This window comes from Doryrhamphus excisus, chromosome 1, assembly GCF_030265055.1.
Source record: "Doryrhamphus excisus isolate RoL2022-K1 chromosome 1, RoL_Dexc_1.0, whole genome shotgun sequence".
In the NCBI taxonomy this organism is placed as follows: domain Eukaryota; kingdom Metazoa; phylum Chordata; class Actinopteri; order Syngnathiformes; family Syngnathidae; genus Doryrhamphus; species Doryrhamphus excisus.
In genome coordinates this window covers 1466150-1490086 of record NC_080466.1, presented here as the reverse complement: position 1 = coordinate 1490086, position 23937 = coordinate 1466150, and the positions used below count along the sequence as shown (strand labels likewise).

Sequence of the window (23937 nt, the reverse complement as noted above, 5' to 3'; positions counted from 1 at the left end):
AATGAACTAGGAACATTCTGTAAAGATGATATATGAGCTTAGCTTGCACATGGCAGTGCACACTATATCCCCTATTTAGTTCAAAAACAGTATATATAGCAATGCATCAGCATTATGTAATTCATTATGCACATAAGTTAAATGTCACTACGTTTGTCGAAGGTGGAGATTTACTCTAGGTTCACCTCGGCTTGTTCATCATGGTAACCCCCCCCCCCCCCCCCCCCCCATGGACGACTAATAATCACAGTGGATTTCATTAATAGACATGAGAGAGTTAAAATGGGTAAAAAGACAAAACCAGTTCAGTTACTGTGCCGTTGACGAAGAAACAGAGACACCTGCTGGTAAATCACGATAGTGCATGCTCACGACACAGCAAATTGCCTACTGTGTAGGTACTTTGGATTCATTTATTGTGATACATAACTAATGTAATGTATTGTAATTGTATAATTACAGTATATTTGATTAACTGAGTGAATTATTTTGGCGCTGTGAGTCTTATTAGAAAATAAGCAGGTTGAATTTAAGGATACGCGCTTTAACGTAGTTCAAACCATGACTGCGCAAGCAAGCGCAGGATTGACGCTCTTTAAGAGTCTGCGCAGTCGCCCTACTGACGTCATCGACTTTGGCGCCATTTTGAAAAGATAAACAGGCAACTCGTTTGTTGTGGCGAACCAAGAGAATATAAAACATCCTTTCGTCGATTATGGTAAGCGTTGAACTCCTCGTTGTGGCTATAAACATTTGAAGAGTAAAACGATATCATACGGCTCGACTGCATTATCTCCATTCGCCGTCAAATTTCATTTTTATGGGTACTTTTTTCATAGAAATGATCATGGCAAAATCCAAACAACAACGAAACTATTGCATGTGTATTTTTGAAGTTATATCAAGAGCATTTCCAGATGTACAGTGTAAGAAAAAGTTAAGAAATCGGAATTAAACGGCGTTAAATGGTTATTGGACTGCACTCGGCACCAGTAACAAATTGGGACAATCCTTGTCCTGTGTCTTGCTGGACTCAATCATTCATTCATTCATTCATTCATTCATTTTCTACGAGGGCTGGAGCCTATCCCAGCTGTCTTCAGGCGAGAGGTGGGGTACACCCTGGACTGGTCGCCAGCCAATCACAGGGCACATATAGACAAACAACCATTCACACTCACATTCATACCTATGGACAATTTGGAGTCGCAAAAAACATCATACCAGCAGTAAAATATGGTGGTGGTAGTGTAATGGTCTGGGGCTATTTTGCTTATTATAATTATTATTATTATTGTTTGATTATTGACAAACAACCATTCACACTCACATTCATACCTATGGACAATTTGGAGTCGCCAATCAACCTAGCATGTTTTTGGAATGTGGGAGGAAACCGGACCCCCCGCGACCCTCGTGAGGAAAAAGCGGTAGAAAATGAATGAATGTACTGTATGTGTCAAGTGTTGTAATCCTGCTTGCAACGCCCATCCGTCTGGGTGCAGGATGAAATCCATGCTGACCATGCTGAACCTGAGCTGTCAGAAGGTGCTCGGGAGGAACTGATGGACATGTGTGAGCAGCAGTTTGCACTGCTGGAAAAGGTACATACTGCTGTCCTAACGATGATTTAACTGGCTCTACTTTGCTACAATTGTGTGGATGCTAACAAAAATGCTTTTGGGTTTCAGCTTCAGAATGAGATTATACTGTGTGAACCGGACTTCAGTGAAAATCCCCAAGAACAGGTGAGACAGCATCACATGCAATGATGGAGGAACTCTATGAACTCTATGAAGGGTCAAAATATTACATCCATCATATGAGTTAGTTACATTTTTTGGCAGTACAATGCTATAGCTATTGATGTAAAAACATAAACGGGCATATTAGGCTCATTTTTCGACCATTTGTATTGCGTTCTGGTCGCCTATAGAGGAGCTACACACAAAAACCCACCCACGGCTCGCTTCCGGGCATGCCCATATAACCCATATAAGGAAGTCCGCCTCTCTGTGACATCACAAGGGGGCTGTTTTACCACACCTTTTGAAACAGAGAGTTTTGAGCCATCCCAAACTTCTTTTTAGGGCTCACTTCCAAATGAGCAAACCTCATTATCTGAAAGTTTGGCATCATTTAACACAAGAATACAACATTGTAACTACGTTTATAGGTCAGAAAAGTGGGGAAAGAATAATAGGTCCCCTTTAAGTGATTTTGGTTATCAAGAAAACCATGAAGGTTGCTGGATATCATTTCTTACGTTAAACTCTAATGTGCTATTCTTGTTATCATTACGTATATCTGTATACATGACTGTGTGTATTAATGTGAAATGTATATTTTCAAGTCAGTGAATTGGCTGTTAGCAACACAAGCTGAACTGGAACAGTGGCAGACTATGGAACCTCGACGTAAGTAATAATGTTGACTTTGTAACGTACAGAGATACATGTTTGTCTGTATGTGCCTTGTTATTGGCTGGCGACCAGTCCAGGGTGTACCCCGCCTCTCGTCTGAAAATAGCTGGGATAGGCTCCAGCACCCTCACGACCCTCGTAAGGATAAGTGGTACCAAGTTACTGTGCAGGTGCTAATCTAGTGCTGGAGCTAACAGACTGGATGCTCGTAGTTTTGTAGAGTTTGGTTAATCTGGTCATCAAATCTATACGATATTGGACGCAGGTAATACCAATCATGAAATATGTAGGAATCGCATTTTGATTTTCTGCATTTGCTCCATATAGTGCTGGCACAAAACTCTGAGGTTTTATTGAAAGCTGGAAAAGAAGAGGTAGGTGGACGGAAAAAAAGTGTTGCTTATATTAAATAAAATTCAAGTTCAATAATTCTCTTCTCACTGTGTTTTTTTTTTCCACAGATGCTCAAGCTGTGCTCTGAACTTGAGTTGGTTCTCGCATGCGCTGAAGCAAAGAGAGACAAATTGAAAGAAACTAAGAAACTGTATGTCTTTTTTTTTTTGGAGCGCATTCATTAGTCTCCCTTATTTATTTTAGTATTTGATCTTGTGTGTTGTTCAGTGAACAGAAGTGGTTGGAGGAGAAGCGACAGGTGATCAATGCTGTCACCGACCACGCTAAACTCATACAAGAAAACAATGAGACATTATCAGAGCACAGGTGAGTGTGTTCCCCGTATTTTGTAGGGGGGTTACTATCCGGGACCACCAGCAAATGGCGAGTAATTTATACAGCCATACAAATGCCCCCCAATTTCCTATAAGAGTGACTGAGCCCCCTCCTCATTCTCTTTTCAATTGCCATTGTTCACTTGTGTCGCAATCACACAGCCACACATACATGCAGTATGTTTGTGCAATATGTTAACGGTGCATGTCGTTGAAATGGTTGGCTCCAATTGTGTATGGAAAACCAATGAAAGCTTATCTTCAGCATCAGCTGGAAAATACTGCTGCTAACACGTCTATTTGCATTCTTACACCAAATCAGTCTACACTAATGTATTCTTCTATGGGTCTTTCATCATTTTGTGGCAATAGTTTCACTGTTGTGCTCTTGAGTTCAGGAGAAATAGAATAGAATAGTCCTTTATTTTCTTTGTAAGGAGTACAACACAATGTAAAAGTGCCTAAGCAGTCAGTGCATCATTAAAATATCAAGGCCTTGCGTCTTCTGAACATTGAAGACCCAATCAATGCTGGTATTTACCCCTTGGAGCTTAGAAGAGATGTTGCTACTCTCTGCACATTTTACAAACATTTCTTCTTCAAGCCATCGTTGGAAATTGGTTCGATCATCCCCCCGGTGTTTGCTAGTTTGAGGACAACAAGATCCTCCTCTACTGCACATCCATACTGTGTAACTATCCCCAGGTCTCGCACACATCTTCACCAATCCTCTTACGTACCAAGGGCATGCCGTCTATGGAACTCGCTGCCAGCTCACACCTTTCCCACCTTACCAAATATGGATATATTCAAGAAAAATATTAATCAGCATTTAGTTGCTATTTTGACTTAAAATAATTAGTATTATTTCGGTCCTTAAATGGAAATTAACTTTGGATTAGTGGACCGCTTTTCATCAATTCTCTGATGGCAACACCAGGTCCCATAGTTATTGTAAAAAAAAAACAAAAAAAAACTACATTAATAAATAAATACACTCAGTCAATCATAAAATTCACTCATTGCTATTGCACAATGTTAAGGATTATTCCTTAAGGCATTGAGGGTAGTTATTGCGGTCTGGTTTTTTTTCTTGATTTGATTGACCTTTAACGTCTGGCAAAAGTGGCAAAAGTTCAAACGTGGCGTGACAAGGATGGAAAGAGCCTATGACAATGCTCAGACCTTCAGACTGTGAAGGTTGTCCAGTGATGGAAGGGGGCAACCGACTATCCTCTGGGCCGTGTTGATGACCTTTTGGAAGGCCTTTTTTTTTGGGGCATACGCACGCAGGTGAGGTAGTGGTTTAGCTCTGTAGCCTGAAGCTTGATGTTGGAGTAGACCTTGTTTTATCTCCACGGGTTGTGTATTTGACATGTTGGTAGAATTTAGGGAGTACTGTTTTCAAATCGGCATAGTTAAAGTCCCCTGCTACGATGTGTACAGGGGCCAGAGACACATCACCCGTCCACCTTTGAGTCCTGTATACTGATTTTTGGCTTGAGACCTTTACATTCCGGATGCCCTTCCTGACGAATACCGATGGTTCTTACTAGTGGAGATTCGAACCTGAGGCGTATGCTCCAAAGTCCAGAACACTAAACACTTACATATTCTTCCCCATTTCTGAAAACTAATATTATGGTGTGCTTGTGTGTGTCGATTCGCATTCTAGTGTGCTGCAGGACACCAAGGACAAGATCCAGAAAATGAAAGTCTACCAGGAAAGGCTAATGGAGTCAATGGGAGAAATTCTAGAAAAACATGTTCCTCCTCCTCGCGATGACCTCAGTGCAAACAAGAAAAAGGTGCTTTGACCTGTTTGTTCTGTTTGGTTTGGACACATGCAACATATCCGCTGTGTCTAATCCAATATTAATATTGCTCAATATGATTGTTTGTATTTTTAGAATATCCCAGAAGAATCGAATGAAAACTTGATTACACTCAGTGAAATTCTAGAGGTGAGTTTTATGGTAATAAGTCAGTATTTCTCCCACATTTACTTTGAGCCACTATGAAACTGAACACAGAAATAAAGCATGTGAAATACAAATTTAAACTAAATGCACTTAAACATGCCAACTCGATACTAATTTACATCGGAAATGCATTAGACGCGCTACTGATTAGCATCGGCAGTTTACATAGCGACCTCAAAGACCTTTAAATCCAGCCGTTCATTCATCGGCAACTCATTTGACAGACTTAAACTCAGGTGCCCAATCCCGTTTTCCCAGGACATGTTCTGTTTCCACATCATGTCCAGAGGGGTGTACCTGGAAGCGAGTTTATTAATATTTAAATTTAAGTTTATCTGAAACATTTAAGTGTGACAGACAACTAGCATTACAAACTAATGAAAGTAATAGGGTGACAAGTTCCAAAGTGAAAGATTATTCTTAAGCCAACACAATGTATGTCCATGTTTCATCACAGTAATGTAACATTAGAGAAATTAAGCTTTAATGCTTCCGTTCATGGTTTGAAGGCTGAGCTTTATGCCATTTTGTCTAATTCCGTATGGTCAAATATAATGACGAGTATGGGGCATCATACTCAGAGTTTACCTTTTTAACCTTTTTATCTTTTCAGCTACTTATGAACAAGTTCCTGAACACGCCACATGACCCTTACGTGACAATAGACTCCACTTTTTGGCCACCATACATTGAGATTCTGCTCCGCCATGGTATTGCCGTGAGACATCATGAGAACAACTTCAAGATCCGCCTGGAAAACTTTTTCTGAAACAGTGGTGCATTTCTCTGTCCTTTTCATATCTGTGCATGCTTTGGTGAAAATCATCAGTGATTCAGTACAATCTGTTTCACTATATGTACAGTGTAAAGGACACCCGGAACGTATTAACTGCATATTTTCTACATTTTCTTATGTAGCACCAAACCTTTATATGTTAATGACATGATTTCTTTTAAACATTCCATTTTGGACAATGGCCGTAACATATAATGTGGAAATAATGAAGTGCACCTACATAGAGGGTACACTTGAACAATCTAAAAAGCTGCAGTGTTTATTATTTATTACCATTTTTTTAATGCAACTACCAACTACCCTCATGTCCTCCTTCACTTCATCCGTAAACCTCCTCTTTGGTCTTCCTCTACGCCTCCTACCTGGCAGCTCTCAACGCAACCATGTCCCAACCATCTCAGTCTGGCCGATAACTGACTTTCTCCAAGGTCTCTAACATGTAATGTCCCTCTGATGTACTCCTTCCTGATCCTATCCATCCCGGTCACTCCCAATGAGAACCTCAGCATCCTCATCTCTGCTACCTCCAGTTCTGCTGCTTGTCTTTTCCTCAGTGGCACTAGTGTCAGGGGTGGGCAAACTTTTTGACTCGCGGGCCGCATTGATTTAACAAAAGGGGGGGGGCAGGCTATATATTTTACACGTAACAGTCCACCTGGTATTATTGTATCTGTAAAAGTGTCATGCAATCTGCTATTATTATTTATTATTTTATATTTTATATTTAAATATTGTTATTTAAATGTTTTATATTTAAATATTTTTATTTAAATATTTTATATTTAAATATTTTAAAATTTATTATTATTATTATTATCATCATTATGCTTGTGTCCCTTTTTTCAGGAGCACTTTGTAAACAACAGACCACATCAAATAACAAAATTGATAAAACCATCAAAAGGTTGGCTCAAGCCACGATGCCAGTTCGTATGTTGAGTTTAAATGAAATACTTTGGAAAGAACGGACGGGCCGTATTCAAACACTTGGTGGGCCGGATGTGGCCCCCGGGCCGTAGTTTGCCCACCCCTGCTCTAGACCAAATATGGCTGGTCTCACCACAGTTTTGTGTACCTTTCTTTTCATTTTGGTTGAAACTCTATCACACATCACGCCTATCTTCACTTCTCTCCTTTTCAGGGCAAACCCCCTCTTCTAGAATGTTCTATTTTTTATTTTTTTTATTTTTTGTGCTTAAAATTAACTTTATGTTCTTATTTTTGTGTTGTTGCAAATGTTTATCGCGTTTCTTGTTTAAACAATTAAAATGTTTGCTGAATTCACCCACGTTTACGTCAAACAAGTTAGGACAAGTGAACTTGTTTCAATATTTCTTTTTCCCCCGAAATATCAAAACGTAATCGTGAGACAATTTCGTGCGTCACGTGACGTCATCGCGGTCGCCCAATCCCGTTTGGTCGCCGCGTCATCTCGCGAATTCCTGTGGGCGGAGAAGCGATTCCGGTTCCGGGTGTTTTCATACCAGTCGGTGGTGTTCGCTTTTCCGATTATGGTCTTTTATTGGGAACGTTTCTTAACCATCGACGGATTATAGTGGCTATTTTAAAAATTGGAAATATTGAAGTGAAGAAGCGAACATGACGACCCGCTCGGAGAGAGAGAAGGCCCAGAAACTGAATGAGCAGCACCAGGCCATTCTGTCCAAAATGCTCCGAGAGGAAGACAACAAGTACTGTGCCGACTGCGAGGCGAAAGGTGCTTTATTAAATCATCGAAAATTGCTTATTTTAATCAGTTTTCTAAGCGAAAGTGGCTTTTTTTACCCCCGCTTTCCCATACGTGGTAAAACCAACCGTAGCATCTGTGTTAGCTAAACAAGCCAACTCTAGTGTGTGGAACTAGCTCCAGTTAGTCAGCTGACACCACGTCCCCAAAAGCTAAACTAAGTGGCTAACTAGTAAGCTAACCCCTTTAATATACAATGACTTTCTGTCGCCAGTCTGCTTGTACAAAAGTCCTGGTAGTTTTATCGTTTTCAACAAAATGGAGATATAGTCTATGTTTTCTCTCAGGTCCGAGATGGGCTTCTTGGAACTTGGGAGTATTTATCTGCATCCGGTGTGCGGGCATCCACAGGAACCTCGGCGTACACATATCCCGAGTGAAATCGGTAAACTTGGACCAATGGACTTCAGATCAAATTCAGGTAGTGTTTCTTTTTTAAAAAAAAAAACCCTATTTCACTCCCTCATACTTGATTATAACGTAGAGATACTGCAATTCCCATAATGCTGTGCAAAAATGCAGGAACATGCTGTAAACGTCAATTATGGTGTTGTATTTACTTAATAACTACTTCATTCTCCCCATGTGAGGTTGAATTACCATTGAGGATAATGTTGCTCCACAGTGCACACAAACACTTAAAACACACACCTTGCCATAAATGTCGGATTTGATGGATGTTCTGTAGTATTGGTGTTTGTATAATGGATTTTAAGTGAAGTATTAATACAGACAGTATTGTGCCTGGCCAAAAATATTTCTTTGGAGTGAGTGAACCACCGTTAGCTTTGTTTACAGGACACATTCACTGTGGTGTAGTTTTCACAAGCTTCTATAATGTCACAATATTTACATGCATCCAGAGTTGTATGCATTTCTGACTGGAATCAATTTGTCTTGTTGGTGGGGGGCATTATGACACAATGACCAAATTTATGTAATTGGCTATGATGCATTTGCTTAAAATTAGTAAAAAAAACAAACAAACAAACATTAGAACCAAAAAACGTCACCTGTCAATTAGCCTAAATGCCCCAAACAGTGTTAACGGTACCGTGATGGTGGCTACCAATTTACTTTGTCAAGTCCGGTTCTCGTCTTTGTGCCCTAAATAGCGACCCCATCTTCGAATGAGTTACACAGTGAAACAGCGCTACTTTATTGCCGATTTTAAGATGAAACTCAAAACATAACACGCTCCTTACGCGTGTTACAGTTGCTGTACAACCGTCTGCAGACTCCAGACATTCTCAGTGGGCTTCAGTTGTGGTCCTACGTGGTGGACAATCCGTGTGTGAAAATGATGTCTCATCTGTAAATGCGTTCCCTCATCCGTGTTCTCTTTTCTTAGAGTATACAGGACATGGGAAACACCAAGGCCAGGCAACGTTACGAAGCCAACCTTCCAGAAAACTTTCGAAGACCTCAAACAGACCAGTATCCTACCCGAAAGCAGCATTTTGTCGATAAAGCCGCTGGCCACAACATTTGCTATACTTGTAGAACCCAAGGACAGCCGATAATAATCATATACTCATAGTGTACTTTTATTACGACCTTTCAATATGTTGCTAGCAGTCAATTGGTAATTGTAATCCATGCACCTCTAAATTGCTTTTGTATGGAACCTCATATGATTGTGTACATTATATAATGGCCAATGTGTGTATTTACTGAAATTGCCTTAATTCCGACCTCAGAGCAGTGGAATTCTTCATCAGGGATAAATATGAGAAGAAGAAATACTACAGTAAGAATGTGACCAATGGAGGCAGTGTATGTTCTCTTTTATTTTTGTTTACAATATTTTCCATGGCTTCTGTTTTCCGGATTAATATGACTTGTGTTTGTTTTCTCAGCCTAAAGAGTGCAATAAGAAAGAGAAGGAGACGGAGCGAGGAAGTAAGGTGTCATCTTACACCAAGGTACACATTCACACACACACGGCCTTCTCAGCTTTCATCAGTGATGCGTATCCTCCACTAATCAACTGTGTGTATTTGTATATTTAGAAAAATGAAGAGTCGAAGCCAGTCCCCAAAATCAGCCCAGTTAAGACATCAGAACCTTCTGTGAACCTACTAGGACTTGGTGAGTATCCATGGTGCTCCTTTTCTGTGAAGATTGTGATGTGTGGTATCTTAATGGTCGACCACTTTGCTATTTTTATGAATCACTATCTAATCACACTTCATACATGAAATGGTCCAAAATGCGCCCCAAATGTTGTACAAGTGAATCAGAGAGGATATTTCTGGCAGGAAGTTGAAGTTGCTGACTCAGTCTCTGACGCTTACACTTGTTGCTGACTTGTGACTTTTTTTTTTTGTGAAGTGTTTCAATGTTGCAAACAAGACCGAGTCACTTTGAAGTCACTCAAGTAGACTTTTTGACAAGACAAGACACCCGTATTTAGTTTGCCGTAGCCCCCATTCTTGAAACTTTAGGTCACATTGGCATGACACATTCATTCATTCATTCATTGTTTGACTTCCTTGATTCTGATCGCTTCGAAGGAAGTCCAATGTAACGCTTCAAAAATATGAGGTACTCTTGTTATTTCTACACCGTGAATGTGTGAGCATTAACTCATTTGCTACCAAAGACATATTTATACGTCCTACCTTTTTTGCGTGAGATGTGCCAAGAGGTGATGATGCAACTCCACAATAGAAGAGAGCATGTTTGATGCAGGTTGAAGCTGAATAAAACGACCATAAGGTGGCAGAAGTGCATTTTTAGAAAACTTCGACCTGCATCTCCCGTGTTGTGTGGAGGAGGTTATACAGTTCAGTTATAAACGTGAAATTGTAAATAGTTAAATTTGTAAAAAATATTAATATAATAATAATATATTAAATATTTTCTGGTGTTATGTTGCGACATTATAAATATTCATTCATTCATTTTCTACCGCTTATCGTCACGAGAGTCGCAGGGGTGCTGGAGCCTATCCCAGCTGTCTTCAGGCGAGAGGCGGGGTACACCCTGGACTGGTGACCAGCCAATCACAGGGCACATATAGACAAACAACCATTCACACTCACATTCATACCTATGGACAATTAACCTAGCATGTTTTTGGAATGTGGGAGGAAACCGGAGTACCCGGAGAAAACCCACGCATGCACGGGGAGAACATGCAAACTCCACACAGAGACGCCCGAGAGTGGAATCGAAATCGGTTCTCCTAGCTGTTTCTTCTGGTGGGCGAAGTGGACATCAAAACTATGAATGGAAATAAAAATATTTTAATGATCCAGAATCTGAATTTTGCCACAGTCGATGCCCAACTTTAATTACTGTACTGAATTTTGTTGTAAGTGGAATTCAACTTGGTCTCAACGGTAAAAAATACTTTTGTGTTTTTCTGTGTTAGACGCACCGGCAGCTGCACCAAGCAACAATGGTATCACGAGCACCAGCCAGAACAATAACGACCTGGATATATTTGGTCCTATGGTGTCCAACCCCCTACCCTCATCCACGCCAGCAGCTCTGTTTCCTCAGGTAGAGCCAAGAATATTGTCAACTGTCCACATTACCCCACTCAGTCACACATCCTCCTCCCCAGCTCTCCAGTTCCCGTACAATGTAACCGGAGTCGTTAAATCATCAAGTCAATTCATCGTTATACTCCATCAGTTCGCCCTCGGCATCAATATCGTTTAGAGTGACGGTCTTCCTCCTCGTAGGCGAGCTCCAGCGGCGTGGCGGGAACTCCCACACAAGCCCCAGCAGCAGCAGCAGCACTGGGTGGCGCTGTGTCAGGGTCAGCGCAGGGTGACCTTGACCTGTTTAGCGACAACAGCAGCAACACGACTAAGACGGACGACAGTGCAAAGAAGCCGCTGTCCAAGGACTCCATTTTGTCCTTGTATGGAACCAACAGTATGCCGCAGCAGGCTCCTGCTGGTAAGACAAAGGTTTCACCTACTATTACGTCCACTATGCAGTCTTTATTTTCACTTAGTGGATTATTTTGGCGTCTATTATGAAAGGTGGTGGATACAAAAAAAAGTCTGAACTATGGTTTTCTTAAGTTACACCTAAGTTATTCACATGGAACAGTGGTCATTAACCAAAAGGTAGACAAAGGCAATTTAAAAGACAATTGAATGATTATTTGCATATTTGGAGCATAACAGGTAGCAACCTGGTTAGCTAAGTTGTACACATGTAGGTACCGGCAGCTGAAGCCAGAATGAGAAAGTACAAGTTTCTGCATCTTTACAGGACTTTATGCCCCGCAAATCCGAACACCCCCGAACGTCACAGTACATTAACATTATTATCTTCTCTTTTCCATGTCTCCTCCTCCTATCAGCCGGCATGTTCATGGGCCCCTCTCAGATGCAGTTTCCCGTCCAGACAACTGCCGGTTACCAGGCTTTCCCCGGCATGGGCACGGCCATGCCGCCTACAACCGTCATGGGTGCCATGATGGCACAGAGCGGCACGGCCATGATGGGGCCCAGTCCGGGAATGATGGTTGGGATGACGGTGCCCAACGGCTTCATGGGCAATGCCCCTGCTAGCGGCGTGATGGGCATGGCCCCCAGAATGATGGCGCCACATGGCGGCGCCATGCCTGCAGGCATGGTGCCTGCTCAGGGCATGTACGCCATCCAGCCTGGTCAACAAGCTCAGTGGAACATGGCCCAGGTATCGCTACTATATTTCAGTGAAATCACTTAGAATCCATTAGAATTTCAAAATTATTATTTTTTTGTCAGAAAGTTGGGTGCTAAGCTGTGTGTCAAAAAGAGACATTTTTGTGGGCGCATCAACTACTTGCTTTTTTTTGCCATTTGAAAAGTGGGGATCTACTGTACACAGACTGGTGCTTTTCAAGCTACAGTGGAAATTCTGACCACTAGAGGGCAGACATGTCACTGTAAATCAGGGGTGGGCAAACGTTTTGACTCGCGGGCCGCATTGATTTAATAAAATTGACGGGGGGGCGAATATATAGTATTTTACACGTGACAGTCCATTTGTACACATATATTTTTACACATATTTTACACATAAAAGTGTCATGCAGTCTGCTATATGTGCACTTTGAGATCATTTATTTGATGTAAAGTGCATTATAAAATTATTAATATTATAATGCTACATATTATAATTATATAATAATAATTATAATAATAATAATAATTATTATTATTATTAGTATTATTAGTATTATTAGTATTATTATTATTACGACCAGTCCAGGTGTACCCCGCCTCTCGCCCCAAGAAGCTGGGATCGGCTCAGCACCCCCGCAACCCTCGGAGGATAAATGGTAGAAAATGAATGAATTATTATTATTATTATTATTATTATTATTATTATTATTATTATTATTATTATTACGACCAGTCCAGGGTGTACCCCGCCTCTCGCCCCAAGACAGCTGGGATAGGCTCCAGCACCCCCGCGACCCTCGTGAGGGTAAGCGGTAGAAAATGAATGTATTATTATTATTACGAAATTGATAAAACAGCTACTTCAACCATCAAAAGGTTGGCTCAAGCCATGATGCCAGGTTGTATGTTGAGTTTCAATGAAATATTTTGGAAAAAACAGTCGGGCCATATTTAAACACTTGGCGGGCCGGATGTGGCCCCCGGGCCGTAGTTTGCCCACCCCTGCTGTAAATGGAGTTTAGTGTGCCATTGAGCAAAGTCAAAGGGTAAAAGTCATGTATTTTAAACATCAGAACTGCTGACCTCTCACAGGTTAGTATGAGTATGTGCAGCTAAGATGTTGGATTAGGAGTTATGATATAACAGATTGATTGTCGGAGTTGAAATCCATGTTTTTTTTTTCCCGTTTCCTGTGTTGACTTGTGATGTGTCTGCCACCCTCAGATGAGCCAGCAGATGTCAGGGTTGCATCTAAACGGTGCGGCCGGACACATGGCCTTCGGTCAGCCCTCATCAGCCATGGGTGGCTGGGAAGCCGTGCCTGGATCGTCCAGCCAGACCCTCAGCACGCAGCTATGGAAGTGAGCTTGATGTGGAAGTGATGGATGGACAGCGGGGAAAAGCGGTGGTTGCAGGACGTGCAAAATACCACTTTGGGCTTCTCTGTACCTCCCTACGAACTCACGTCTATTTCCATGATGATGATGATGGACCAGCCTTCAAGAACATGAAAGTTTTATCTCTACCCCCCCCCCCCCCTTCTCCTTTCTCTCTGTCTCTCTTTCTCTCTATTGTGTGAGTGGACGGGGAGTCGAACAGGAGTACAGCCTGGCAGTTTCTGCCTGTCGTATTGATTTTTGAGCATAACTTTTATTTTCCTTTTTTTGGGAAACAAATACAAGGAAATAACAGTCCCAACAAAAATGATATCGACATATCAGAAAAAGTGCAGGACCAGCTACACAAACTTTTATTGTATCACTGTATCATTATAAGATTATAGAACATTTAAATGAATAGTATTTAACGGGAGAAGATGAGACTAATACAGTCACATGTCTGTATTTCTCCCAAGTGTACAGCGCTGTAACCTTTTAAAGTACCTGTGGTTCCCCATAAAAAATAAAGACCTAATAAATAGCTTTGTAGTCATTTTTGCTGACTAAACAGTTTAAATAGCGATTATGAGCTACAATCTACATCATCAAGCAAAGGCTTAGAGCAGGGGTGGGCAAACTTTTTGACTCGCGGGCCGCATTGATATAACAAAATTTCCGGGGGGGGGGGGGGGGGGGCAGACTATATATTTTACACGTAACAGTCCACCTGGTATTATTGTATCTGTAAAATTGTCATGCAATCTGCTATTATTTATTATTTTATATTTATATTTAAATATTTTAAAAATAATAAAATATTATAATAATTAAAATAAAATTAAAATAATAATTATTATATTATTATTATGTAAAATATGCAAATATAACAATATTATATATAATTAATATAATAATTAGCATTAATATAATAAATATAATAATCATAATAGTTATAATAATATAGTAATTATTATTTTAATTTGTATTATTATTATGTACAATCTGCTATTATTTATTATTTTATATTTATATTTAAATATTTTATATTTAAATATTTTTATTTAAATATTTTATATTTAAATATTTTTATTTAAATATTTTATATTTAAATATTTTATATTTAAATATTTTATATTTAAATATTTTAAAATTTATTATTATTATTATTATTATCATCATTATGCTTGTGTCTCTTTTTTCAGGAGCACTTTGTAAACAACAGACCATGTCAAACAACGAAATTGATACAACCATCAAAAGGTTGGCTCAGGCCATGATGCCAGGTTGTATGTTGAGTTTAAATTAAATACTTTTGAAAGATTGGGCGGGCCGTATTCAAACACTTGGCGGGCCGGATGTGGCCCCCGGGCCGTAGTTTGCCCACCCCTGGCTTAGAGTAACTGAGAGGGCTATTGAGCCACATGATAATGAAATAAAGCCATTTAGTAAAAGGCACTTTTTAAAAAAAGGCCACGCTGACGCCTCAGAAACCAGCACTTGATGGCAGTGTTGCATTAACTTTAAAAAGGGGCGCCGTGGCTTTAACAACTTGGGTGTGTGACCTCCTGCCATTTCTTGAGGGAGTATCATCAACTACAAGTTCACCGGTGAAGTTAATACGTGCTACGTGTGTTTTTCTAAATTACTATTTCTACCACTTCCACACTAAATTGCTAATTGCAACCACTATAATAATTGTACAGTGAATACCTCTGACAGAAATGCGTTATGCTTACCATTATAAAGGTATGGGGTCCTATGTACATCGTGTATGTGCACCTACTGCATTTAAAAAATGCTATTGAGCTGAGCTAAGCTGTTTTTTCTTTGTTTTTATAGTTGTGCAGCACGTTCACACTGACATTTTGGGAAATCATTTTGTATTTCACAGGGAAAATGTGGACCACAAAGTCAAATGTGAAGAGTTCATCAGAACAAAAGGCGGTAAATACTTCCAAGTACATTTATGTTTCCCCACCCAGCTCATACTGGGATGTGTTCCAGAGCAAACAAAGTCCGCCCCGGCGAAGGCTTTAACAGGTGGATGTGGAATGCTGTGCGATCCAACCCTTCCTTTGTGTAAACATTGTGTTTATTGATAGCATGCATTGTGTATGGAATCTATCAAAGCTTTTTTACAAGCAGAGCCAGCCCTGCCCGTGTAGGTCTGTCTTTTTGGTCTTTACACCTGAAACCCGTCCTACCTGTAAAACCGGCCCCCACCATCTAATCTGCATTGCCCAGTCAGCCCTAAAAGCCCAAATTGTGTTGTGGTCCATTTATGAACTCCCCTCTAAAGCTTAGGCCAGGGGTGGGCAAACTGCGGCCCGGGGGCCACATGCGGCCCGACAAGCGTTTGAATCCGGCCCGCCAGTATTATTCCTTTAACATACAAGCTGGCAACATGACTTGCATGTCGGTTGTCTTATTCAGTAATTTTTTTTTTAAATGTAAAATTCAATTTGGCAATTTGATGTTTAAAGTGCTCCTGAAAAAAAGGGAATTGAGAACATATAACTGATAGTATGACACTTAAAATAAAATTCAAATGTGGACTGTTGGAATTATAAGCGTAAAATAGTATGTGTGAAATATATATTCTGGCACCCCCCGGACAATTTTGTTAACTCAACACGGCCCACGAATCAAAAAGTTTGCCCACCCCTGGCTTAGGCAGTTTGCAAAGTTTCACAGTGAGGTTTGATGCCACAGTGCATTTGCAAAGAGGTTAGGCATTCCTCTCAACTGGTGTGTCAACGCTAACACGGCTCTGGCCAATGCCAAGAATGCGCCTCCTTTTCTGACCTTGAGACATTCCTCCTGATGCTGACTTCAAGCTTAAGTTAATCTTTGCCAGGCATGACCGATGCGCAATTAAGTATTTGACTGATATGAGTTCTTAGCTTTAATTAGCTAAAAATTCCATATCGACAGTTTGCAAAGCAGTGAGTTTATTCTGCTTTTTTTTTTTTTCCCGCCATGGGGCGTGTTTCTATGCAGCTCTGATCAGTGGCGTGAGACTGGAACTGAACCTCTGACCAATCATAACAAAGTAGGCGTGGCCCGGTAAGCAGGCTGTGGAATCTGACCTGTCCAAGAGGAGAAGAATGCAGATTTACCCTGTACACCGTTTGAGATTTATGGAGTATTTTATTAAAATTAACTTACTATAGTGTAATATAGATGATACAGGAAATTCTACTCTCATCAGAACGCAGCAATTTTATGTTTAAAAGGTATCCCTCAGAAATATACAAACATGCACCAATACAAGTTTGAATAAAAAAAACAACTGTTTAAAAAAGTTTTCCTATAATGCATTATGTCTGAGCAATGCATTTATTGCGCTGCAATGACGTCAGCCTCCCTCTGGGCTCCTCTGGCTTCCTCTGATGGACAGAGGCAGTATTGCAGTGCCATCCACCTTTTTCTATGCTGCTTGTCCTCCAATAAAATGTGTTGCTCAAACAAAATGCAATATGGGAAAATTTTTTTTTATTATTATTTTAAATTTGTATATATTTGCATAGCGGCACGGTGGTCGAGTGGTTAGCGTGCAGTTTACATGTTTTCCACGTGCATGCGTGGGTTTTCTCCGGGTACTCCGGTTTCCTCCCACATTCCAAAAACATGCTAGGTTAATTAGCCACTCCAAATTGTCCATAGGTATGAATGTGAGTGTGAATGGTTGTTTGTCTATATGTGCCCTGGGATTGGCTGTACCCCGCCTCTCGCCCGAAGACAGCTGGGATAGGCTCCAGCACCCCCTCCCGACCCTTGTGAGGAAAAGTGGTAGAAAATGAATGAATTAATGAATATATTTGTATATTTATTAGGTATACCCTATGAGTGTTAAGTTGCTGTGTGACGAGTTTAGTGTTATTTGTCAGACTGTTACATTAAGTAATGGTCTTGTGTAATTTCAGATGTGTTAGCTCATGATTGGCTACAAATGGGTCTTATGATGGTTGTTGGTATTACTGTTTCCCAATATACATTGATCTATTTTTGTGGGTGTGTCCCAATATGGAATTATTAATTAATATATCTGTGTCTGTGCTGCCTCAAGGCCGCTTTACATGGCAGGCCGTCTTAACATGGCACAGCTTGACACAGCTTCCTGTCTTTTTTTCTTTATCTGGATTCAATCAACAAAGCAACGACAAATCAAAGCGTTTTTATCTCTCTTGCTATCGAGTTCACTTGTGTAGTAGCAGATAACCTATTTCTTATGATCGCGTTTCAGAACTAGACTGGCAACCATTAGAGGCTCAAAAAGACACTTATTATAATATACATAAATTGTATAAATAACCATGCAGTATTCACACAGAAATGACCACCAAATGACCTTTTGTCTTTGATCAGGAAATGTGCAAATGCAACGTAAACTCTTCGTGGGAAATTGACACTGAATGCAACAACAGCAGGAGCAACTCAGAATTCCGTATCTCTCCAAGTTTTCCCAAAACTAGTTAATCTCCTGATTGCAAGCCGGCCTTCTGCGGCGCCCTGATCAGCCTCTTCTTAGACGGAATGTAAACAGCTAGATTGTTGCTTTATAAAGTCATAAAGTCTGCTAACGAGGAGCTCAAAGGCTAGCGACTGTGCACGGTCAAGTATATGATTTATATTATTGCGTAATTCTCACTTGCCACATCTTGAGTCTGCATTTAAGTGGTTTTACACTTAGATTTAGACTTAGATTTAGATTTCATAGCTTAAGATCAACTCATCTTAAATCACAAACCATCACAATGAACAAAAACGGTAAATCTTTCAGTCCTCATTCATATACAGCAGGGGTCTCAAACTCAATTTACCTGGGGGCCACTGGAGCTAGGGTCTGGGGCGAGGCTGGACCGCATCAGGTTTTCCAAAAAAAAACAAAAAAAAATGCATTTATTAAAAACAGAAAAATGAATAAACTTTGCTTTGGTTCCGATTTTCTACAAGAAAAGCTCAGATAAAACATTCCACTGTTCTCAAATATCTTCATTTTTATTTTTCTACACAAAATAAAATCAAGAATAAAGAAAATCAATCAGTAATAAATAAATATAATAATAATAATAATAAAACGGCAAATAATTAAAAATTAAGAAACCGCATATAGTTGGTGGGTAGACAAATGATTTTTTTCAGATTAAAATGAACAAAGCATTATTAGAGCCCTGTAGACATGACAAAACACGACTATAGTCACATTTATACTCTTTTTATTTACAACATATTGCGCAACTGCAGGGTCTTGAGACACATGCTAACTCGCAAACTAGAGAGCTAGCGACCTAAACGGTAGCCTTCAAGTTATTTCCTTTCAACTTAAATCGCCAAAAACGTACCACTTCCACACGGATAGGGAGGATAACTATTAACAGTTATTTAACCTTTAACATGAACATGAATCAAACGTAATTTTGTCTGGGTACATGATACCATACAGCATCCATATCAAACTTTAAACTTTCATATCAAGGCGGGGGCCTCAAACTAGTGTCCTGCGGGCCACATTTGGCCCGCGGGCCGCATGTTTGAGACCCCTGATATACAGTATGGCAGGTCATTCATATTTCATTTCCCAAACTGTAAAAATGTGTTTTACTGTAATAAATAATCAACTTGTCCTATCGTGAGCTTGGCTTTTCTCCAACGTGTGGATGTACCAGGGTGCTCGAGACGTTCATGCACAGCCACACGGATCCAAATATGGGCCTGTGAAGCTTCTCGGCATTGGTTGGCTTTAGCAGTTCCACCCTCTGTGTAATCTCTGTGTGTCCAAAGCAAACATGACACCATTGTTGGAGAAATGTGCGCACCTCGTAGGATTTTACTGCTCCACTCGATGTGTAGTACAACAAGGTCCAAAGTGCAGTAGCGATATTGGAATTGAACAACTTTGTGCGTTTTATCAGTGTTTGCGTTGCCTGTGTCCGTATATAGTATGTGTGTTCTTGTTGCTAGGTAACAGGACTTCATGTGAGAGTTTTGACAGCCTCCGGGGCAAAGATTAGTCCAGGGGTGGGCAAACTTTTTGACTCGCGGGCCGCATTGATATGACAAAATTTACGTGGGGGGGGGCAGACTATATATTTTACACGTAACAGTCCACCTGGTATTATTGTATCTGTAAAATTGTCATGCAATCTGCTATTATTATTTATTATTTTATATTTATATTTAAATATTTTAAAAAGAATAAAATATTATAATAATTACAATAAAATTAAAAAATAAAAATTAAAAAAATTAAAAATAATAATTAAAATTATTAATAAAAATAATAATTATTATATTATTATTATGTAAAATAATAATATACATATTTTACATATTTTATTATGTAAAATATGCAAATATAACAATAATATTATATATAATATAATATTTATAGTTAATAATATTTATAGTTATAATAATAATTATAACAATCTAATAATAATAATAATAATAATAATAATAATAATTATTATTATTATTATTATTATTATTATTATTATTATTACTATTATTATTATTATTATTATTATTATCATCATTATGCTTGTGTCCCTTTTTTCAGGAGCACTTTGTAAACAACAGACCATGTCAAACAACGAAATTGATAAAACCATCAAAAGGTTGGCTCAGGCCATGATGCCAGGTTGTATGTTGAGTTTCAATGAAATACTTTGGAAAGATTGGGCGGGCCGTATTCAAACACTTGGCGGGCCGGATGTGGCCCCCGGGCCGTAGTTTGCCCACCCCTGGATTAGTTTAGTCATTTGAGCGTGTCCCGTGAAAGAACCAAATGGTCAGTCGCCTTATTTCATGGCTGACGTTTTTTTTTTTACGGTTAATTGTTCGAGCTGAACTGTGGCTTACACCGCTACCTTTTGTTCACCCTTTTCCTGACAACATCATCCTTACGTAACACACATTTCCACCACCGCTGTGATTGTACTCTGTCACCATGACGACCGCATAAACACAGCCATGTCATAACGAAAAGACTCATAAAGAACACACACACAAAAAAAAAAAGCTGTTCACTTGCAGGTTTATTTTTCCGACATGCAAACACACACTTACAGACTCTTCTTCATGTGGGGGGGGGGGGTTGGAGGGGGGGGGGGTGCTCTCATCCTACATTTAACTTTCCAGACTTTTATTCATGTTTCTAATGTTGTTTCCTTGTTCTGCACGATGTCAAAGTGCCATCGTATATATTTGGGCGGTGTGTTTAAAAATCACCGAAGCAAGGCAGCAATTTGGAAGAGAGAGCAGGATTTTACCCCTTTCCAACACGGCATCCACTTTTTGTTCTCCTTTTTATTATCAAACAACTTGCATGTCCTCTTTTTCGACGGGTGTAACAGCTTTTATTCGTCGATGTGTGTGTATGTGTGTGTGTGTGTGTGTGTGTGTGTGCATGTGTGGACCATCCTGCAGAACGTTTAGCTGGAGGTACGCACGGTGGTGGATGTGACTGTGGTCTTCGTGGTCCCTGTGAAGAAGAACAAGAAGAAAAACATGAACCGTGTTTCTAAGTAGGTATGACGCGTGACTGACAGGCGTCATCACTCACCTGAGCCGATTGGCCTGAAACAAGAAGAACAGGAAAGAAACCAGAATGAATGAAGGTGATTTAAATGTTCTCGTACAAATATATGTCCGCTCCTTCTACCTGGACTCTTCGGAATCCAGCAGGCTCCTGTAGGTGGCGATCTCCTGCTCCAGTCTGGTCTTGATGTCCAGGAGCATCCTGTAGTCCTGGCCCTGCTGCTCAATGCTGGCGCGCACGTTGGCTAACTCTCCCTCCAGCATGTTGATGGTGTTCTGGAAGCCGGCGAGCATGGCGCTGTAGCGAGCTTCCGTCTCCGCCAACGTGTTCTCCAGTGCCCCTTTCTAGTATGTCGGCGTGAAAAGCAGAAGAAGAATGCGTTTTATTGCAGTATTGACAAATTGGATGGTCATAAAAACTCAAGAGTAGTAAATCCGGTCTGCCTGCCACGCCCTTTTTGGTGCCCTTTTTGGGCACCAATTCGGGTACCAGGAACCTTTGGGCTTCCAAGACCTTTTGGTGTTCTGGATTCCTTTTTATTCCAGCGCTTTCATGTCTACCACAATCTGAGCGGACGTCTGTGAAATGTTTTCATCTCCCACCAACCCCCCCCCCACCCCCCTGAACACATTCTTCAGCCCCCCCCCCCTTGTCTACCCTATCTGCATCTGTGAGGTTTGCTCATATAAGGCCACATTGTGAGGCGCTCTGGACTTTGTCTCTCACCATGCTGAGCTGGGACTGCAGCTCGATCTCCAGACCCTGCAGCGTACGTCTCAAGTCCCCGATCTCTGTCTTTGACGTCTGGATGGACTCTGTGCTGATGGTGACCTCCTTCGTCAAGGTGGCCGACTAGAAAGAGACAAGATCTCTTTGTAGAACTGGTTTGATTAAAGAGTGTTGGTTTTTGGGCTTGGTTTTTGGATTTGGTTCACCTTCTCATTAAACCAGGCCTCCTGGTCGCGGCGGTGTTTGTCGGTGATAGCCTCGTACTGGGCGCGGATCTCCTCCAGGACTTTGTTGAGGTCCTGTTGGGGCGCGGCGTCGACCTCCACGTTGACTGTTCCGGAGAGCTGCGATCGCAGCGCTGCCAGCTCCTGAACACCAAAACCAGTTTCAAAACATTTGAAACACGCATTCTAGGGCTGAAGGACGCGTCGAGCTTCTGGTACCTCGATGTGATTCTTTTTGAGGTACGCCAGCTCGTCTTGCAGACCCTCGATCTGCATCTCCAGGTCAGCTTTGGTCAGAGTGGTTTGGTCGAGCAGGCGGCGCAAGTTGGCGATGTCGGCCTCGACTGATTGGCGCATCATCAGCTCATGTTCATATCTGTTGGATTTTGGAGAAGACGGCACGATAAGACGAGGCTAATGCTAACTGCTGAAGCAAACAGAAGTGTCGACTTACTTGGTTCTGAAGTCATCAGCAGCCAGCTTGGAGTTGTCGATCTGGAGGAGGATGTTAGCGTTGCCGATGGTGGCAGCCATGATCTTAATTGGGGAGAACAATCTAGGAGTTGGTTACTCCGTATCTGGATTTTAGATTTGAATCCAGATTAAGGGTTCCAGATCCACATTGTTGTACTTGTTTTGGACACCTGATACCTGATAATGATTAACAGCAGAGCAGAAATACCTTGTCCTTCAGGTCGTTGATGATCGCCCAGTAGTTGCTGTAGTCCCTCTCGGCCGCAGGGCCCTTCTGCTCGTAGTACTCTCTGATCTGCTTCTCCAGCTTGGCGTTGGCAGCCTCCAGAGAGCGCACCTTCTCCAGGTAGGACGCCAGACGGTCGTTCAGGTTCTGCATGGTGGCCTTTTCATTCAGCTGAATGGCGTTCTGGTCCACGGCGTGAGACAGGTCGAAAGTGCCTGCTCCGGCTCCGTAGCCACCGCCGAAGCCAGAGGAGACGGTGCGCATGGTGGAGGAAGAGATGCGTTGGCCCCCCAGGCTGAGTCCGGACAAGCTCTGAGCCCTCGGGGCGGTTCTGGTGGAGTAGCTGTAGCTCTGCCGGCTCATCATGGTGGGCCCGCTGGTGATGCTGTAGCTGGTCTGCATGGCTGAGAGTCTTCGAGACGGGAGACGAGAGGAGTTAAGGGGCTTGAACCAGGAGTGGAGTTGGGTGGAGGGAAGCAGGCTGTAGATATAGTACTGGTTCTGGGGCGGGCCAGGCTGGGGGGAGGGGGGAGGAGGGATGGAGGGAGGGGGAAGAGGGAGTTTTCCTCTGCAAGATCTCCACTGGCTTCACAGACCCACCATTTGTTTTCCTTTAAGGACTAGGATTTTTTTTCCCTCTCCCCCCTTATGAGGGCACTCTGATGGAATGTGTGTTTCGACTTTTGTGTTCATGTTGTGTGTGTGTGTGTGTGTGTGTGTGTGTGTGTGTGTGTGTACCACCTCTATCATTTCTACATGCTAATCTAAAATACCTGCTTGTCTGGTCTTCTTCAATCCTAGTTTGAATAGTCGCATGCAAATGTGAGTTACTGTTACATCAAGCACTTGGTATGTAACTCGTGTTTGTAACTCATCGTATCTCAGGGACGTTGGCTTAGTTACAAGATCGGTACTTATTGACGACGGCACGAAAAAAAAGGAATCTGCGCTCCATTGTTTCCATATCACACTCAACATCCGCTCTCGGTTCCTGTGTGTGTTCACATGTGTGTGTCTGTGTGTAGATTCTCCCCTGTGTGACTCTGGCC

At 41.3% G+C, this 23937-nt stretch overlaps 3 protein-coding genes across 3 annotated transcripts; 2 read left to right on the top strand and 1 right to left on the bottom strand.

Moving 5' to 3' along the window:
* Positions 1-614: 614 nt before the first annotated feature.
* cenpk (centromere protein K) lies at positions 615-6493 on the top strand. Its single transcript, XM_058077004.1, has 10 exons — positions 615-718; positions 1506-1604; positions 1692-1748; positions 2354-2417; positions 2751-2797; positions 2885-2967; positions 3045-3143; positions 4827-4959; positions 5062-5115; positions 5747-6493. The coding sequence occupies exons 1-10, from the start codon at positions 716-718 to the stop codon at positions 5900-5902; spliced, it is 795 nt and encodes a 264-aa protein (XP_057932987.1). The 5' UTR covers positions 615-715; the 3' UTR covers positions 5903-6493.
* An 855-nt stretch (positions 6494-7348) lies between these two features.
* LOC131128151 (stromal membrane-associated protein 1-like) lies at positions 7349-14254 on the top strand. The gene is made up of 10 exons (XM_058070748.1): positions 7349-7646; positions 7964-8097; positions 9028-9113; positions 9377-9452; positions 9536-9601; positions 9689-9767; positions 11056-11186; positions 11372-11591; positions 12004-12341; positions 13538-14254. The coding sequence occupies exons 1-10, from the start codon at positions 7529-7531 to the stop codon at positions 13676-13678; spliced, it is 1389 nt and encodes a 462-aa protein (XP_057926731.1). The 5' UTR covers positions 7349-7528; the 3' UTR covers positions 13679-14254.
* A 6460-nt stretch (positions 14255-20714) lies between these two features.
* krt94 (keratin 94) lies at positions 20715-23367 on the bottom strand. Its single transcript, XM_058070760.1, has 8 exons — positions 22871-23367; positions 22643-22725; positions 22408-22564; positions 22171-22332; positions 21962-22087; positions 21359-21579; positions 21260-21273; positions 20715-21178 (listed from the first exon to the last, which is right to left on the bottom strand). Exons 1-8 carry the CDS (start codon positions 23288-23290, stop codon positions 21129-21131), a joined length of 1233 nt encoding a protein of 410 aa, XP_057926743.1. The 5' UTR covers positions 23291-23367; the 3' UTR covers positions 20715-21128.
* Between the last annotated feature and the right edge of the window lie 570 nt (positions 23368-23937).

What these genes read in the sequence shown, in the direction of transcription:
- cenpk (XM_058077004.1), top strand. An exon ending in TTGAAAGAAACTAAGAAACT is followed by an intron (nt 2,968 to 3,044) that starts GTATGTCTTTTT and finishes TGTGTTGTTCAG; the next exon opens with TGAACAGAAGTGGTTGGAGG. An exon ending in TCAGTGCAAACAAGAAAAAG is followed by an intron (nt 4,960 to 5,061) that starts GTGCTTTGACCT and finishes TTGTATTTTTAG; the next exon opens with AATATCCCAGAAGAATCGAA.
- LOC131128151 (XM_058070748.1), top strand. Translation starts at nt 7,529, where the DNA reads ATGACGACCCGCTCGGAGAGAGAGAAGGCCCAGAAACTGAATGAGCAG. An exon ending in CAGCAGCTCTGTTTCCTCAG is followed by an intron (nt 11,187 to 11,371) that starts GTAGAGCCAAGA and finishes TCCTCCTCGTAG; the next exon opens with GCGAGCTCCAGCGGCGTGGC. An exon ending in GCCGCAGCAGGCTCCTGCTG is followed by an intron (nt 11,592 to 12,003) that starts GTAAGACAAAGG and finishes TCCTCCTATCAG; the next exon opens with CCGGCATGTTCATGGGCCCC.
- krt94 (XM_058070760.1), bottom strand. Translation starts at nt 23,290, where the DNA reads ATGCAGACCAGCTACAGCATCACCAGCGGGCCCACCATGATGAGCCGG. An exon ending in TCAAAAAGAATCACATCGAG is followed by an intron (nt 22,333 to 22,407) that starts GTACCAGAAGCT and finishes TTTGGTGTTCAG; the next exon opens with GAGCTGGCAGCGCTGCGATC. An exon ending in AGGCCTGGTTTAATGAGAAG is followed by an intron (nt 22,088 to 22,170) that starts GTGAACCAAATC and finishes GTCTCTTTCTAG; the next exon opens with TCGGCCACCTTGACGAAGGA.